The sequence below is a fragment of the Malurus melanocephalus genome, unplaced genomic scaffold (genome assembly GCF_030028575.1).
Source record: "Malurus melanocephalus ecotype Western Australia unplaced genomic scaffold, MMel_1.1 scaffold_70, whole genome shotgun sequence".
Taxonomy (NCBI): domain Eukaryota; kingdom Metazoa; phylum Chordata; class Aves; order Passeriformes; family Maluridae; genus Malurus; species Malurus melanocephalus.
In genome coordinates, this window is record NW_026623302.1 from 1,577,495 (window position 1) to 1,595,255 (window position 17,761).

At 37.9% G+C, this 17,761-nt stretch overlaps 1 protein-coding gene across 4 annotated transcripts in view; it reads right to left on the minus strand.

Moving 5' to 3' along the window:
• Nucleotides 1–604: 604 nt before the first annotated feature.
• The window catches only part of CDK8 (cyclin dependent kinase 8), a 75,524-nt gene continuing 58,367 nt past the window's right edge, over nucleotides 605–17,761 (minus strand). For 2 of the 4 annotated variants that reach the window (XM_057366703.1, XM_057366706.1), the window contains 8 exons: nucleotides 16,358–16,489; nucleotides 14,314–14,457; nucleotides 12,266–12,335; nucleotides 11,164–11,236; nucleotides 7,424–7,521; nucleotides 5,972–6,050; nucleotides 5,694–5,852; nucleotides 605–1,191 (listed from right to left, as the gene is read on the minus strand). In XM_057366703.1, the coding sequence (XP_057222686.1) occupies nucleotides 1,066–1,191; nucleotides 5,694–5,852; nucleotides 5,972–6,050; nucleotides 7,424–7,521; nucleotides 11,164–11,236; nucleotides 12,266–12,335; nucleotides 14,314–14,457; nucleotides 16,358–16,489 (881 nt within the window). In that variant the 3' untranslated portion in view covers nucleotides 605–1,065. The remainder of the gene's footprint in view (nucleotides 1,192–5,693; nucleotides 5,853–5,971; nucleotides 6,051–7,423; nucleotides 7,522–11,163; nucleotides 11,237–12,265; nucleotides 12,336–14,313; nucleotides 14,458–16,357; nucleotides 16,490–17,761) is intronic. The other 2 variants (XM_057366705.1, XM_057366704.1) reach the window with 2 other exon arrangements.

The window sequence follows — 17,761 nt, forward strand, 5'->3', positions numbered from 1 at the left end:
CAGTACATTGTATGTAAGTTTTTCCTCATAAATTCTAAGGCTCTCCTAACACCTTGTTCCTCTGCAGTAGGAATGGCACCCCTAAACAACGTGCGAACATTAAAAAAAAGGAATAAAATTAACTGAACAAAATTTTAAATCCACTACACCAAGCTGGTTCTCAAAAATCATGACAAAATATCTGAACAGGTGCCGCATCTTTTTAGGAAATACCATTCATGCTTTTTTAATCCCAAAGCATGCTCACAAATCATTAACACCAACAGGAAAAAAATAAAACACTGTCTATGACAATCATTTTAGTTTGTTTGCTGAACCAAACATGTTTATATCAATGACAACATACTTATTTTACTATCAAATAGCAGCTTTAATACCAGTCAAGTCATAGATTTCAAAACAAAAACAAAAACTTATGTTGGAAATAAATCTTTGGGACATTTGTAATTGCTGGGAAAAAATGAAAACACTTTCATGTTCTTAAGAAAATCTCATCGTAGCAATTGTGTCGGTCATAAAACATTGATCTAGGTGGAAAATGAACCAACCCACAAAAGTCACTAAAAATAAACGTCTATCAAAACTGTCTGAGAGTTACGGTTAGTTTGCTTTTTTTTTTTTTTGCCATGGTAACATACACTGTATGCTTCAAGTACCAGTTCGAAGATGCCGTGTACTATTGGTCAGATAAAGTTGTTACATCAAGAGAATTCACCACATACGACAACAAAAATGCTTGCCCCTAGCACATTTCACAGCTTCAACTGCTACAGACCGTCACTGAAAAAAATGCATCGGTCAGCCTGAACCATGTCAAGTAAACTACAGAAGTAGCATATCCACAACACAAACTGTGCTAGCGCTTTCTTTTCAAGTCTAACCCCAAACCCAGGTACAACGTGGGAGCCCTGACTCGGCCCCGTGGCAAGGGGTGGGTCGTGGCGGTCGGACAGGTGGGAGGTGTGGGTGTACAGTACATTCTCTGGCCCAAGCCGGGCTCCAGGCACGCAACTGCGGCCGCTCCTGCAGCATTAGCGACGGCGCATCAACGGCACCGGGTGCAGCTCAGTACCGGTGTGTCTGGTGCGAGTACTGCGGCGGCTGCTGGGAGGTAGCTGAGTATCCCATGCTGCTCTGTGGCTGCGATGTGCTTGGTCCGGGGTTGGGGTAGGCAACATGGGGGTTGGAACGCTGCAGGGAGGAAGCACAGGACACACAACCCATCATAACACCAACACAGCCTGACAATTTCACCTACTGACTCATTTATTCAAGAAGCACCCAGCACACACAGTCTCAAAGCAGCTGCACCTCCAGGCTCTGTTTCACTTACCCTGATTACAGCAGGTAAAAAACATCAGGAATACCAGATTAGAAAGTGACAGATGCCAGCCTTCAGTTATCCATCCTAATGGCCTACTGTGAATCTTCATCCATGATGGTCAAACCTCCAGCCAACCCTCCCAATGGTCACAATGAACCTGCACATGACACTGGGCTACCACCACTCACAGCAGTGGTCTTTTCCACTTGCTCCCTTCTCCTACCAAGAAAGTAGGTTGGGGTGGAGATCCAGATGAAGCATCTTACTCCTGATGAGCCACTCTGCCTTATTTTGGAGACTGTCACATATACTTGTCACCCTTTTGTGTGACTTAGGAGTACAGGCTGAGAACACTGTTACTGGGCTAAGGTGTCATCTATCAGTAGCCTCAAAATACTTGGGGAGCTTAAAGACCCCAGCAACACTTCCTCAGTGGAACCACATATTTCAGGGAAAATGACCTTAGATTGTGGCTTGGGAGGTTCAGGTGGAACACTGGAGGAGGGACCACTAGAGACCAGTACAGCACTGGAAGAACCTGCCCACAGAGTCTGTGAGGTCTCTATCTATGCTGATTTTTAAGACTCAGCTAAACAAAGCTACATTAACCTCAGTTAGAAATAGCAACAGACCTGCTCCAAGTGGAAGACTGAGCTAGATGATCTCCAGAAGCCCCTTTCAACTAGGATTCCCACAGTAATTTATTGAGTGGAGCATTCATCATGGCAAGAAGCTCTCAGCAAACCAGCAACTGCCTACTTCAATTTTGACCTAAATGTTATTATTTACTGATCATGTGTTACAAAGGAAAGGAGGACTACCTATAATATTTGCAATTCAAGTATCTGACCATTTAGTAGCATTTAATATTTCATTAAATTAACACAATTTCAGTACATTACTGTGCTGGTTTACATTCACATTAAGGTTTAAACACCCTCACAAATTTTGCAGCATTTAGAAACTCTGTAGCTTGTGAATTCTTGGTATCACAGGATGTATTATGTTTTTTTAGGAAAAGCTGCTTCTAGGAAAGGTCTGGAAACCTCTAAAGTGAATTCCATGACTAGGGTATTGCTAGTGAGACCTGAATAGGAAAAAATTGTGGTGAACCAACACCCTGAGAAAGTAAAATATTAGGACACAACGTAAAACAAAAAAAATCCCATTTTCTTCTTGCTGTACAGCACTCAGAAAAGAAACTACACCCAGGATGCTGAGATGATAGCAGAAACAAAAAAGGCATATTCTACTTGTTAACACATGCTCACAGGACTGAGCTAACACCTCTAAAGAAAAGGGGGAGAAATGGCTGAACCAGCACTTAATGGCACTGAGAACAAACCAGCACTGCTGAACAGCACCGTTAGCACCATGGCTGAACTTTGTGACATTTGCCTTCAGCCTTGAAAGAAGGACCAAGTCATTCATCAACAGAAGGGTCACAGCTCTAGGTCACCCTTCCCCACATTACAAATATAGGATGTACTTCAGAGAGGAAAAATCCTGAACGTTGGTTTTGACCAAGTGTGGCTCCTATATGTAGGAAACCATCACAAGTTTAACCATTTAAAACTGACCATTTATTTCAGTTGTAAAACAGTTCCTGCATCCTGTCTTCTAGAGCAGATCTTATTTTAAGACAGAGGCAATGAAAAATCAGATTCTTTCATGACACCCAGAGCAACAAATGGCTTTTGTTTAATAACAAAAGTAAATATCCAATCCTTTCTAAATACCATTAAGCACCCAGAGGGTTATCACAAGCAAAAGCTCAGAGCAGTGGAATTGCTCCAGCCTGTTTAATCACGTTGCCTTTGGGAGTGTCACACTGCAGATTTAAACAAGGAGGCAAGGAAGTCTGTGTGCCATGTGTCTACTATTTTTATGCATGGTAGAAAAGGATACAAGGTCAACGTGCCCTGCCGAGAGTCATTTGACTTCTGAGTGAATGTCAAATCTGTCTTAGTGTGCCTTGCCCAGGAGATGGCAATCCTTCTGCAGAAGCTTTATATGGGGAATTTGAGCAAATCAAATGAAGAACAAAGGAATAGGTGTTTGATTAAAACAGAGGGCTGTATTGTAGTATTTGTTTGCCATCTCCTCAAGTTGCTGGATCAGAAGCAAAAAATGTGAGGAATTTTTTTCAGAGAGACCTGAAACAATCAGTAGAAAACTCTAACTGCTTTTGTTCTTGTGCTAGCAAGTTCAGGTCTCCTTTCTTTAATTATCATGTTTTCCAGATGCCTTAATTAGCACAAATCTACTGACTATCTCTTTGTAAGGCTAGGGAGAAGATGTATTTTTTTTGAAAACCAGGTATTTCCCCTCCTAAAGAGACAGCAAAAAGATTAGTGAGGAGTAGTCAAGTTACCAGTAAGAATAGCTGAGACAGTAAAGCAGCAGTTATCATTATCCTAAGGGAAAAGTATTCTGAAATTATGTTTGTCAACAAGGGCTGCCCTGGGCAATTTGAGTTCTCTGACTCGTCAGCCAGCAAAACTCACAGAACTATGAGCTGAAATTTGTTCAAAATGCCATGATGCAGCAGCAAAATGAGGTGAAGGGCATGTAAATAGGGCATGTAAATGGGGCTCCCTGACACACAGTACATGCAACCTCTGCATCAACCTCCTTGGATGTGTGACTCCACCCGAGGGCAAGATTAAGAAAGTTACAACTGCATTTGCTTTCTGCTCTGTGTGTGTGTTTTTAAGAAGTGGTAGAAAGAGCTAATTAAAAGGGCAAAACAGCAATCGACTGCAGCTTGTCAAATTGAAAGGGATGAAGCTCCTGTGAGAGTGCCTATTATGGAGGATCATACTAAAAGAAAGATGACATTTATACTTAGAGGCACCCCACCCTGCAGAACTGTAGTTAATGCTCACCACTGCCTCAAACAGCCCTAAAAATGTATATTATTCAAGGACAATTACTTGCAAACTGATGCGTTATTGATGTCCTGGGATAAACTGAACAAAGGCACATGGGGACTAAATGAAGAGTCTCACAATAAAGCTCCTGAAAATGACCTTATTTTACATTTCTGTAGTATTTTCAAGTTTTGGCCAATGCTGAGAGTACACAGATTTAGGTAAAGATGAAGGTAATGCCCCCAGGCAGCTTCTGAGGCTATCTGAATGTATTCTCAGGAACAAACTCTGAAGTGCAAGATTTCAAAGCCCACTGATGGTTCATGGAGAAGGCTGAACGACAAGTTGACAGCAGCAGCTTTACTAACTCCATTTTTCAACTCTCCCTATGTTTTGCTACAGAATATAAGCCCAGCAAAGTAGGTTTCCATTATCAGGATCTCTCATTTAGATATTAATCTTTAAATTAACGGAAAACATTGCCAGTAGTTTCCAGCTTCCCCATCTTTTGATTTCCTGCAAGCCTGCCAACTGGCCACCAGCACTGTGCATTCCATGCAAACAAGTATGCAACAGATCCTGCAGGCTAACATTTCCAGCAGCATGCCTCCTCTTGAAATCTTCTATTCCCTAGGCTTCCACAAATCTGCCATTCTCTAACTGCTCCTATGAATCATTTGAAGTCTTCCCTGCTCCTCTTTTGTAATTTCCTAGCTTCCATTAACTAAAGGTTCTGTTCTTAATTCTCTTCTCCCCAGTCTCCAGCAGTAACCTCATCCAAAGCCGAAAACTCAGGTATCATTCCCTGGGATGACGAAGATGTTCTTATACTCCAGGTTCCGATTTCTTAATGTCTGACCACAAGCTCAAATGTAGGAAAGCCAGAACACATTTTCCATGTCTTCCTCTAATGCTTTTTTCCCAATGCGTCTCCTCATCTTCCTCACTTATTGACTGCCACCACATCACTCGTCTTCAGATTTGTAACATTTGGCTTATTTAACCTGGAATGCCCCTTGGTCTTCAAAAGAGAGGTTATGTCAGCATCATGCCAAGTCTTTATTTGTAATCCAAAATACTGTTTTCACATCCATTTACCCAACTGAAACACTTCTTCAGATTCTTACTTCATAGCTTTTTTTACTGGAATATCCTCTGCCTCCTACCATTACAGGCTTGCTCAAGCAAGAAACGGCATTTTTAGGTGATCCAGAGCACAGCATAATCATATCCTGGACCATAACCATTAGCATTCCCTAATACAAAGGTAATAACTAGTAACTCTAATAAGGTCTGATCCTAATTTCCTTATTGCTAACCTAAAGAGCATCAGCATATCAACACACCATCAACTAAATGAATCTGAAAAAAAAATCAAAAGATACCAAAAAGTAACTGTTAATACAGTGTCATTTATAAAATTACATTTTTAGTTCGAAGAAACACTGCTCTAAACACAAAAAGCAAATACACAATATGTGAATAAAACAAAATACCTGATAGTCTGAGGTCATAATAAGTCCACCTGAGGTAGTGGTAGGAGGAACAACTCTCACTTTTTTCAGTGGGGGTCCCTGTGTGTGACTGTTGTCTTGGTTCCCTGGATGACCAGTTCCATTAGTATGGTTATTGCCCTGCTGCTGCTGCTGGTTCTTCTCAATTGTTTAAACACAAAGAAAAATTTCAACTCAAAAGCAGTACATGAAATAACATGAAATCAAGAAATAGTATGAAAGCCAGTGAAACATGATGATACTATTCTTCTAGTACTTACTTTGTCTCCTTTATCATCTGGTTCTTCTTCTGTTAAAAATTCTCGTTTTGGGTAAGGGATTTGACAACCTGCAAAAACACTGTCCCCCAAAAAAGTCTATTTATCACTGTTTTAGAACAGAGGGGTTAGATGTGTAAGATTCACACTTGACCCATGCTAGTTTCAAGTTGCCAGAGGCATCACTTAATACCTGTAACTAAGGTAGAAGTTTTCCCTGTCTATCACCATATTCTAAACTTACTAAAAATGTATTTGCATCTGATTTTAATGTCCAGTTGAGTCTTATACACTAACAATAATTATTTATAGCTCCCAATAATTATTTTGTTGGTCAGAAAGGTATACCACCTGTTAGGTATCTGCAAGGGCACAAAGAGCTATCTTACTACAGCTACTGTGTAATTCACAATCTCAGGACTAACTGAAAAACATTCCTGGAAATTTCACTGTTTATTAATAAAACCACCTGGAAAAGAAGTTTAAAAGTAACTAGAAATTTCACCTGTCAATTCATATCTCACAGTACACATGGATTTGCTACTGCTGGTACAAGCTAATATTTACCTGCCCTTCATCAGCAGAATGTATTTATTATAAAATCTCTGTACACCTGTTGGCAATACTCATTGTGTATTCACATTAAAATGCCAACCTAACACCTTTGAGGAAAAAGCCAAACACTATCCTAAAAGCAGTTTCTGCAACAGCCAATCATTTACATGACTTTAAATCAGAGACAGGTCAGGAGATGCTATACATAATCCAGAAGGTTTTAGTGAAATAATTTCATTGTTAATTAATTCCTTATAAATATACATATTTTATAAATTCTTTCCTCCATAAGGGTACAGAATCACACACAAGATGTACTAATAGCTTTCCTAAAAGCGTGTACAGTCATGCTCTCTGGTTAGGCTTTTGGAAGAGGGGCTTAATTTTTAATGAAATCACTCACTGTCCATAAATTTTCTCCTTTTTATAAATCTGCCTATGCAAACAAAAAAGAGGAGTGTCTACAGAAAATGGATTTAAGTTGTTAAGGATGACAGCACAGAGACACAGGGCTGACTTGCCCCTCCCACTGAATTTACAACAAAGGCTAAGACAAAAATGTAAACTAATTAGAGACTGTCATCCAACATTCTGGAGCAGAGAAGTGGACCTGCAGGCACTTAGCAGTTGTCTACCAAGATCTGTAGCATGCATAATCAACCTGTCAGTGAGTAACAAGATTAGTGCTACAACTAATAGGATCAAAGTTCCATAAAGCAAGAGATTAATAAAAATGCTACTTAATTTTCAAAACCACAAATGGCATTTTAGTGGTTATAGCTTTCTTTGGTTGTTAGACACTATTTAGCTCAATATTCACAAACATACTTAGGGCAGAGAGAAAGCACAGTTCTAAAGCATCTCTAAGTGTACTGACAGCTTAATAAACTGACCACTTACTCAGACGTGGGAAGAGGATCTTCCAAGAAGTACGGATCCTGCATAGCCTGTTCTGAGGTAATTCTCTTTATTGGATCCATAGTGAGCAATTTCTGAAGCTGCAGAAAGAAAAAAAAAAAAGAAAAACAGAAAAAAAAAGCTTTACATTACCAAAACCATTCATAGAAACTTCACAGTATTTTTGAAAGACAAGATGATACAAATGTCTCTGAACTTAAAAGCCTAACCATAAATGGCATAATCACATTCTTCTCTCCTGTTAAAATAGTAATTTCATTTCCTATCAAAGAACACTTATTTTCACTTGCAAAGCCCAGGACATACAGTTCCAGTCACAAATGTTCTATCAAAAACATTCAAAAAGTTTCCACAATGTTCTAGCAACTTAAATCATGAAATAATTTGAGCTGGAAGGGCTCTTTCAAGGTCATTTAGTCCAACCCCCTGCCATGGGTAGGGACATCTTTATGTAGAACAGGTTGCTCAGAGCCCTGACATTGAATATTTCCAACAATGGGGCATCCAGAACTTTGTGCAACCTGTTCCAGTGCCTCACCACCCTCTGAATAAAGCATTTCTTCCTAATATCTAATCTAAATCTACTTTTTTTCATTATAAAGCCATTCTTCTTGTTTTATCAAAAAATATTCCTCTCCAGCTTTCTTGGAGACTCCCTTCCAAGTGCTGAAAGGTGCTGTAAAGTCTCCCAGAAGCCTTCTCTTCTCCAGGCTGTCTTCAAGGAGAGGTGCTCCAGACCTCTGATGACCTTTATGGGCTTCCTCTGGATGCAGCACCCCAGGTGGGGGTCTGTCAACTAGGAATAGTAGACCACAATGATTTTATTTAGCTCTAGTGCTGAGCTGCAGTGATGCATTCTTAAACTACATGTTTCTTATTCAAGAAGTCTGGTGCATATCCATATACGCCATCCACCCAGCAGTTGTGTGGAGCACAGCTGTGCAGGACAAGCAACATAGATAATCTTCAGATACTACACAGAAAAATAGTGAGTTTTCATGTTTCACCAAAACAACACAGTGTCCAAGGCAAAACTACACCATGAAATATTGTCAAAGACAATGGTCTTTAAAAGAAATGCTTTACTTTCAACCTGTGGCGGGATTTTTAAAATTGTGGATCTAACAAGAAACTATATATGTAAATAATATTAATTTAAATTTCCTATTCATGCTTTTCATGGAATTCATACATTCACCTTTTTTAAAAGATTCAGTGTCATGATCTAAGTCTGGACTAGTCATCTCCTTTCACTAGCTATTAAATGAGCATTCATAACCACAACACAAATCTCCACACTTCAAAAGCTAAAGTTAAGAGAGAACATTTCCCTCCTCAGTGTCCAATTTTAACAGCATGGTTAAGAACATTGTAACTATGAATTATCACCATCAATCCAGTTTTGTTTTTCGTATAATCTACAAGAACTCACACTAAGTTATTTCAGCTCTTTGGGTCTATGTGAAGTTTTTATGGAATAGCATGTTGAACAAGCCAATTCTTACTCTCCCAAAAAGTAATCCCAAGAGTCAGAAAAAAGCAAAACATAAGAAAGAAGGGCCAACAGACTGCAAAACACAAATAAAAAGCACTGCAAAATTCTAGCATCATTTCTGATGATTGGATTATAGAGCAGTCCATCACATGCTGACAAGACTCAGTCATGATCAGCCACACAAAACAGAAACCACGAAAAGTTTAATGACTGTGCAACCATTATCCATCCAGGGAATCAAAACTTTGGTTCTTCCCCCTTGTTCAGACGCCACACAGAAGTGAACCTTCCACTTATTATTACAAATATTTTCTATTTTAAAAACTGCTTGCTGTAAAGATCACCTGAGTAAACGGCACAACAAAAATACAATAAACTTCATACACCATCAATGAATGGGACAACTACTACAGTTCATACAGACCAAAATAACCACATGGAAGATCAAGAATCACTAGATTAACCAGAAATACCAGCTGTTTATCATTTTGTAGGGCACAAATAAGTAGGAAAAAAAATCAAGACTGTGGAAGTGGAAAAATAGTAAGCAGCAAAATCGGGAAGGAAACAAAGTTTTTTTAAGTCAGCACATCAGTTCTGCATGTGGAAAGGGACAATGTACATCAACGTCTGTAAAGAGGAGAAAAAAATCTGGTTCATTCACGTTGGGAAATCAAAACATTTTCTTTTTGGCACTGAGAACAATCTCAGGATTTACATACTTAAAAAAATTAGATAATAAGCAGCTTTTTTATCTGTTCTGATGCAGAGTAAAAGGAAAAGATACTTTTATCTTAATAGTTGTGAAAGAGTAAGATCTTGGATTATCTCCGGAAGAACTGAGAAATTCACTGAACTTGTTCAGAGTTTGCTGGAGAGGCCCAAGGCGTTCATCTGCAGTTGTGTTTAGCCTCAAACAACAGGAGTGAAAACCTAAGGCACATTCAAACTTTGGCAGGCCCTGAACAGCATTTTAAGATGTTATTCTGGAAAGCTCAGGTTTTTCAAATGGGATCCAGTGAATTGTTCCGACAGCAGTTAGCAGAAAACTGAGAAAAATCTATTACAGCTAATGAACTTCACAGTACTTCTCTCACATCTATGTCTATAGGAGGTACAAAAGAAAACAGCTACATCTACACTATTAAATTTCCTTGATTAAGTTTCCTTGACACTGATTGACACCATCCAAATTGCACAAAGCTCCCTCTCTTGCCATCAGTTCTGTTGTGTGAAGGTGGGTCAGGTACCAGTTGAGTACTGTGTTCAATCTGGAGTCCACGTTCAAACTCCCCTTCTGATCCTATTGTTCAGCACTAACAGATGGAAGAGTGGCAGTGGTCTGGACACCATTCCCTGATTCTGCATTTTAATGAAACCACTGCTTTTTGGTACAAACGTTGTTTTCACACAGTTGTGTGAAATCCCCTTGTGCTACAGCAGAGAGAAAATGCTGCAGTAAGTGTTCTAAACTATTTTTGTATGATTATTTTGTGTATAATTTTGTTGCTCCATTGAAAACAATTTCTAATCTTGCAAAACAGAGAATGAGAAATTTCAAATTGGTTTGGACAGAGCACTCACGGCTTGTAAGAGAAGCTAGTTTTTTTCAGACAAAGCCTTATTACGGGCCTCTCTCAGAGACGACTGGTTTCCTTGCTTACGTATCCAGCATTTCAAAAGCTTTTATTCAGAGAGCAGAGACACTTCACAGTAAATGATGCATAACAGTACAACTGCAATCATTACCTGATTCAGCTGGCTCTACTTTTGGGTTTAATCTGAACCTTAAATATATGCCCTATTTTAGACTGGTTGAAGTATACCTCATCTGCTTGGAAACCCCCATTTGAACCTGCTCAAGCAGCATGCTGCAAGAAGAATATTGCATCAGATCTGGTCTGAATGAAGGATAAGTTCCAGAATTTATATGGAGGGAAAAGCACTGAACAGAAAAAAGACAGCTGCTTAAAAACCCCTTGTGTCTCATCATCTGGGAAGGTACAGCTTCCGATGACTTGAGCAAAAACCACATGGCCCTTGGACATTCAGGCCTCTCCACCATCTTCCTTTTTCTCCAATCTATTCCACTCAGCTCCAAGATGAAAAATCTCCTTTTCCTCCCTCACTCCCATCCACCTCCCAAATAATCTATTTACTCAACTCTTACTTCAAACAATTGTAACTTACATGAGTGATTTGATTTTTCATGCATGCAGGAACTTACCAAGTGGAATGCCTTACTATCTGGTTTGACTTTATGTTTTTCCATATATTTGATAAGGCTGCAATTGGTATACCTAGAAAAGGAAACAAAAGTGATATTTCTAATACACAAATCATTGATACTGCAGAGCTTCCTTAGTACCCACAAAACGTATTAGTAAGAACAGTTTAGTCTCCCTGCAAATCCAATAAGCAGGGGAAAACCACAGCTACAAACACCAGAGATTGCTTAAAAATCAGAACTGCAAAAAGGCATGTTTCCCTCGCATCCTTATAAAAGCACATCATATCCACACAAAAAGCAAACTTTTAACCCACATGCAGACATCAAACTATCAACTGGATTTAAACTTCCTGTTAGCAATTATACTATTATACTGTTTGGTTATGTTATTTCTCATGACAGTAAAGACAGAGATAAATATTAAGCCCATCTGAATGCTTTCCTGCAACCTACAGGAACATGCACAAAGTCACTTTTTGGAAGAGCACTCAAAAAACAGGTTTCTAAATGGTTACAATAGCATGGCAGATGCAAGAAATGTATGTAACTGTACAGCCCGAAATGCCTCAGCATGGAAATCAGGCAACAGGTGACAGTTTAAGTGCAGGTATTTGACTGTGGCAATGTGACAGCAAAGCTGAAGGGTATTTTCTTCCTTAGCCTTTGGAATCTACCCTAGACACCAAACCTGACAATTATACCCGCTGTTGTTGGAAATGGTAAAAAGTTACCAGACCCCTTTTATGCAGCTGTTACAGAAAAATCATTGCCAGTACCAGAGATTTGGGATCCGCTGTGCTTTAACACACTGTGCTTTGCAAACTTCAGAACTGTGTGGGGTCTTACTGGCATCACCTGTTTCACACCAGCTACCTTACCCTTCACAGACTCTCTGGCTACTCGTCTGACCCACACTACCTCAACAGGCCAAGTTCACCACTATGAAACAACTCGATTTTTCATTTTTCACAATCTATGTCATAACAATTTCATAGTCTTTGTTTGGCATCTGCACAGAAAACAACCTGAACTACAAGAAATTCAGTGCAGGAAGGAGATAGAAAATAAGCTTTCTTAAGAAAGCTCAACTCAGACTTACGTGTTTCTCCGGAAATCTTTCATCAAAGTTGAATGTTCAGGCATCTTTTTTATGTCTTCCCAATCCTTATCTGCAAAGCAGCATTAATTATTTTTTTTCCTTTTTCTCCAAGTAAAACAAAGTATTTCCAAATATCTCCACACTCTTGATGTTTTTTTTTTTTTAATTCCGCTTCTCTAACCTTGCACTTACTTATTTCTTAGTACTCCTTGGCTCCTATTCCTTCATCACCTCTTCACAATAAATCATACCAACACCTAAGAGGTTCCAGCTGTGTGCTGATTAACTCAAGAATTTGAAAAAGCAGATGCCAGCTACAGTGCCCACAAAACAATGCTGAAGAAAAACACATCAGGACTTGTGCTTGAACCCTTCAGGACTGTTATTTTATTTATTTAGACACAGCTGTGATCTTAGGACAGGAGGACACAGGATTCCAGCAAACAGTGTCTCCTTCTAAGGAATTCTCTGTTCTGACAACACTTCTAGTTACAGGAAAATTCCCAAAGTACTTCTGCAAAGTAAGGAATACTGTTAGCCAACAAAAGGTTAAGAAAAAGTAAAGTTTCCACACTCAGAGAATAATTAATCTCAATGTAGACCAAGGACAAAATGGATTTAAAAATAAAACAAAATGCTCACTTATCACTACCTAGCTTCAAATGTCTTAAGCTCTAACTCCTGAAAACTCTCTGTGGGCAAGCAATTTGGTTCAATTCAAATCTTTACTGATCATAACTACAGAACACTGCATTTAAGAGTGTGAAATAAACAAATAAATGAATCAGAGATTAATTAGTTAATTATTACTTAGTTTAACAAAACATTCTCCTCTTTCCTATCCCAGAGACATGGAATTGTTTCAGATATGGCAAGTATCAATTAAAATGCAAAAAAAATTGCTTCAATTGAATGAAAATTATTTCTTGATAAGAACCAAAGATCTCCAAAGGTCAAATGCAGACCATTAGAAAGGATTAATTAAACCAATCAGAAAACCAAAATTAGAGTATGATCTACTTATGTAATCTACAAAAAAACCAATGTAAAACCCACATGAAGTAAGAAAAGCATAAAAGGGTAAAATTCTAGTTCAAAGCAGAAAATAGTACTGATAGTACTGCTTAAAGAAGCAAAACTAAGGACACAATATGCAAAGGCAACATTTCCGTGAATCTCATACAGCAGCACACAAGCAAAGAAGTATATACACACACACAAAAAAGTGAAAGGGAAAAGTAAGAGCACATTTAGTAACAAAATTCTAGAGCCACACAAATATATAGACCACAACATTCATGTGAAAGAAAGAGACAAGTCCAGAAAAACAATAAAGGAAAACATAATTAACAGTGAATGGACAACAGCAGGGGACACAAGCCATGAGGAGAAAGATAAACAAAAAGTGAAAATAAAGCCCTTGTTACTCTGACTCCCGCAATCACATGAACAACAGAAGACAAAGTATTAACTGAAGCAAGGCAGCCTGCAGAAAAAAAAATTTACCAACACTGAGGGGAAAATACAACAAATGATATCCACACTATAATTTGTTCATGCAACCAGTTCATTCTTCCAGTTTAGAATAAAGAAATGTTCACCATACCCAATATTTCCACCAGGGAAAAAAAATTTAATACCCTCCATTACTTCCAAATGCTATGTTAATTTAGCATGAGTTAAACAAATGTATAATATTCACTAAATGTATATATTTTTGCTTGGTTCCCTAAATCATCAGTTGCCTTCCAAATCAATGATCAGTAATGAAGAAATGCAGAAATATTCCTTCGCATTTTTAATCATCCACCATTAAGTACAATCCTTTAAAAAAATAAAGTATTGGTACATGTATACACAAAGATAAGCCTATTATTAATAAATGGGCAGATATCTAATTTGACCATGAGATCCCAGATTTGTAACTCATGAAACAAAGATTGTGTTTGAAGAGCTCTTTGGCTTTGATCAGCTGCCACCTTCATATGCAAAGAAAGCAATACAGATATCTTTCTTTGAACAGTGGTGATAAAAAATACAGTATGTACCTGCAGGAAATCCCATTACATTGAATATTCTGTCCAGCTGGTCATGGTGATAAGGATTACTAGTTTTGATATCTTCTTGTCGACAATGGAATATTGGCTCTGACGTTAGCAGCTCTGCAAATATACACCCTATGGCCCAAATATCTTTAAAAAAGGAGAACAGAAATAAAAAAAAAAAAACAAACAAATAAAAAACACAACAACAAATGAATCTTTCCAAAAGCACCTGGATGAGGTAGAACGTTACTGCTTAGGTTATCAGAGACAAGATCCCTGCATTGGAAATTTCAAGTTTCTATTTCAGAACTGCAATATTTCCTCAACTTTTTCTTTTAGTTACGGATGGAGGTACTCAATTCAGTAACTACATAGGAGCTAGGAGAATATTATACATGTTTTTGTGGGGGTTTTGAAGTGAAGATACTATTTAACATAGTAAAAAAATTCATTTGATTAAGAAAAAGGTGAAGGAAACTATTGGGTTAACTGTCAATGCACAAAGAAAAACCAACCAGCATCTTGCCCATTCACTGCCTCACTGTTGTGACCAAGAAATGCACAATCACTAATCAGTCAAGTTTAAGTAGGATTAAATGACTCCAAAAATATAAGCTGAAAAGTAGTGGTATTGGAATAAACCAAATGCTATGTAGAACACCTTGAAAGAGAGTAAAAAGCAAATTGCTCCAAGACCACATGCCTCTCAACTTTTTCTTAATGTTCATTTAAAAAAAAAACAAAAACAAAAAAAACCAAAAGACCTCCATCCTTTCTGTTTTAACTGTTGCTTCCCTACTTTCTAATCAGACAGCCTGAATTTTCCCAATTGTTCTCTCTTTTTTTTTCTAATACTTATAAATGCATTTTTTAACTTAAAGTAATGCTACAATGAGCCTTGAATGAACAAGGTCATAAACAAGGACAAAAGAAAGTAACAGAGACAGCATAACCCCATTACTCAGTGTTTTTACACAGTCATTTGTTATCTACACTGAAAAAATTATGCGCTAAAGGCTACGACTGCCCATGCACTTTCACATGCTACAATCAGAAGAAATGCGAGTAAAGTGAGGGAACATGCAAGTACAACAAATTAAGAAGTTTAAAGGAACATATAATGAAATGCATCTGATCTACAAAGAAACACAGTATTAAGAGAAAAGTAAATGAAAATACATTTAAGGCATAAACATGAGAATTGCTGACAGAAACACTGATATGATTTAAAAAAAAAAAAACAAAACCAGAAAGACTGACTTCTGAGGAAGACTTTCAGGTTACAGAAACAGCAACATAGTATGCTGACATACAACCTCCATGTCTGTGCAAAGCAAGCGGTGTAGCTGCTGGGGAACTTATTTCCTTCAAAACCGGCTGCCAGTCTTTAATATAATAGCTTTTAAATCAGCCAGCATGAGAAAACTTCCAATCCTTTTCCCTACTGTCTCTCTTCCCCTCCACAGAAAAGCTGATCTATCCACTAAAGGTGAATCTCCCTCCAGTTTGCTGCTGGGTTGTTATCCCTGTTCTACAGCCCACAGCAGCTCTGGCCATCTGTGATCCATCTTTGAAAAAGACATAGAGAGGCTAAAATGCAGCTTAATTTTACAGTTTAGCTTCAGTGCAGCCACTACATTGTCCATTCTGTACATTCCTTATTTCATGTATTTACTACACTAGGTAATAAACCGTGCAATAAAATTAATGCACTGTGCCTCACACTCATTCTAATGAATTCTACTAGCAGTTCAAAGATGCCTCCATATTTTTCATTGCCTCTAACAGCATTTATGAAAGTCTTGTATGAAAGCCACAAACTTAAGATTGCATTCCAGGGCATTTGGAGCCAAAACCCAGCAATATATTTCATTCTTATATATAGCCTGAGACCACAGTAAACTAAACAATTTGTCAAAGATTAATATTTCTTCAAGAAACTACCTTTAACTCAGCTGCTGTCCTTTGAACTACTTATCAAAGCTTTAATACTTGGGTACAGTTTACATAAAGAACAAAATACCACCTTTTTGTCCAATTTACTTACCAATAGCTTTGGTATAATGCCTTGCTCCAAGAAGCAACTCTGGAGCTCGATACCAGAAGGTTACAACTACTGGATCCAAGTCTGCTAAAGGCTTCAGAGGTGAATTAAATAATCGGGCAAAGCCCATGTCAGCTGCAAAATTCAAAGAGAGGTGCTTTAAAATTTGAGAGAAACGAACCATTTTCTCTTTTTTTAAAACAAACTGATTGAGTTTACTTGTTAGCACTATCATCACTGCTAAATAAAATACAAAGGCAGACTGCAGCAGATATGAACTCTCTGAGCAGATTTTCTTTCTTTAGAAGTTACTGGATGGCATCACCTACAAAGTATATCATTATAAATCATTACTAACATGAGTCATTTACAACAAAGAATTAACCATTGTTCTGAAGAAGTGCATCCACTCCTCAGGACAGCAGTGAATTCTGACTCATTTTTACCTGAAATTCTCTGGTAAAATACTTCCATTATTACAGGATGGTTTTTCAAAAGGCAGCAATTTTTAAAGTGAGCAGAATGCAGATTAGGTTAGAATGATTTATAATACATACGTGTACATGACAAAAGCTCCCTCCTCATGAAGTTAGCAAGACTTCCTTCACACAAAAACAGCAACTAAGCCTACAGCATCTGCCTCCTGGCTGATTTTCTATCAAGATACATTTCCAATATCAATATACCAGCATTGAATACTATTCAGGCGATGATTTTAAAATTTTGGTTGTGGACACTATACCGTTAAAAACTGCTTTTTAGAATTGGTAGTATACAACTGCCTAGAAAGTTGTCTGAACTACTAAACATAAAAAATTCAGGAAAAAATGGGCAGAGATTAAAATATGCAGCTTCTCCCACCAAATGACTTTCCCAAGCCACCAATCCCCAAATCCTAAGACAGAGTGATCCTATCATGTAGGGATATTCACATGCTGAGAGAAACTTGAATGAAATGAGATGAGTAGCCACCCTGAGGGAAAAGGACCTACCTGCCCTACAGCTCACTGAGGGAAAACTGCAGTGTACATATGGGTCTCTGACTTGACTACACGATCCTTAATTGTTTTTTCATATGCATTCCTATTTATGATTGCTTTAATGCATTTAAAAAGAGAAACATTTTACAGTTTTCTACATTAAAATATCAGTTACTCAAAATTGATCAAGTCACTAATAATATGAATAATAAGGAAAAGTGAAAAGTGAAAGTGAATTTATGACCCAAAATGACACAAAACGCCTATAAAAATTATTTTTAAAGTTAAATACCAGTTATGTATTTTTTAGAAAACTTAGTTACATTGGAGAAGTGGAAGCCCTTGCTATGTGTGTAACTTCTGCATTCTTTTACTGCTGTGGCAATCTTAAGAAAATAAGAAAAAAAATCTACATTTTGATAATACA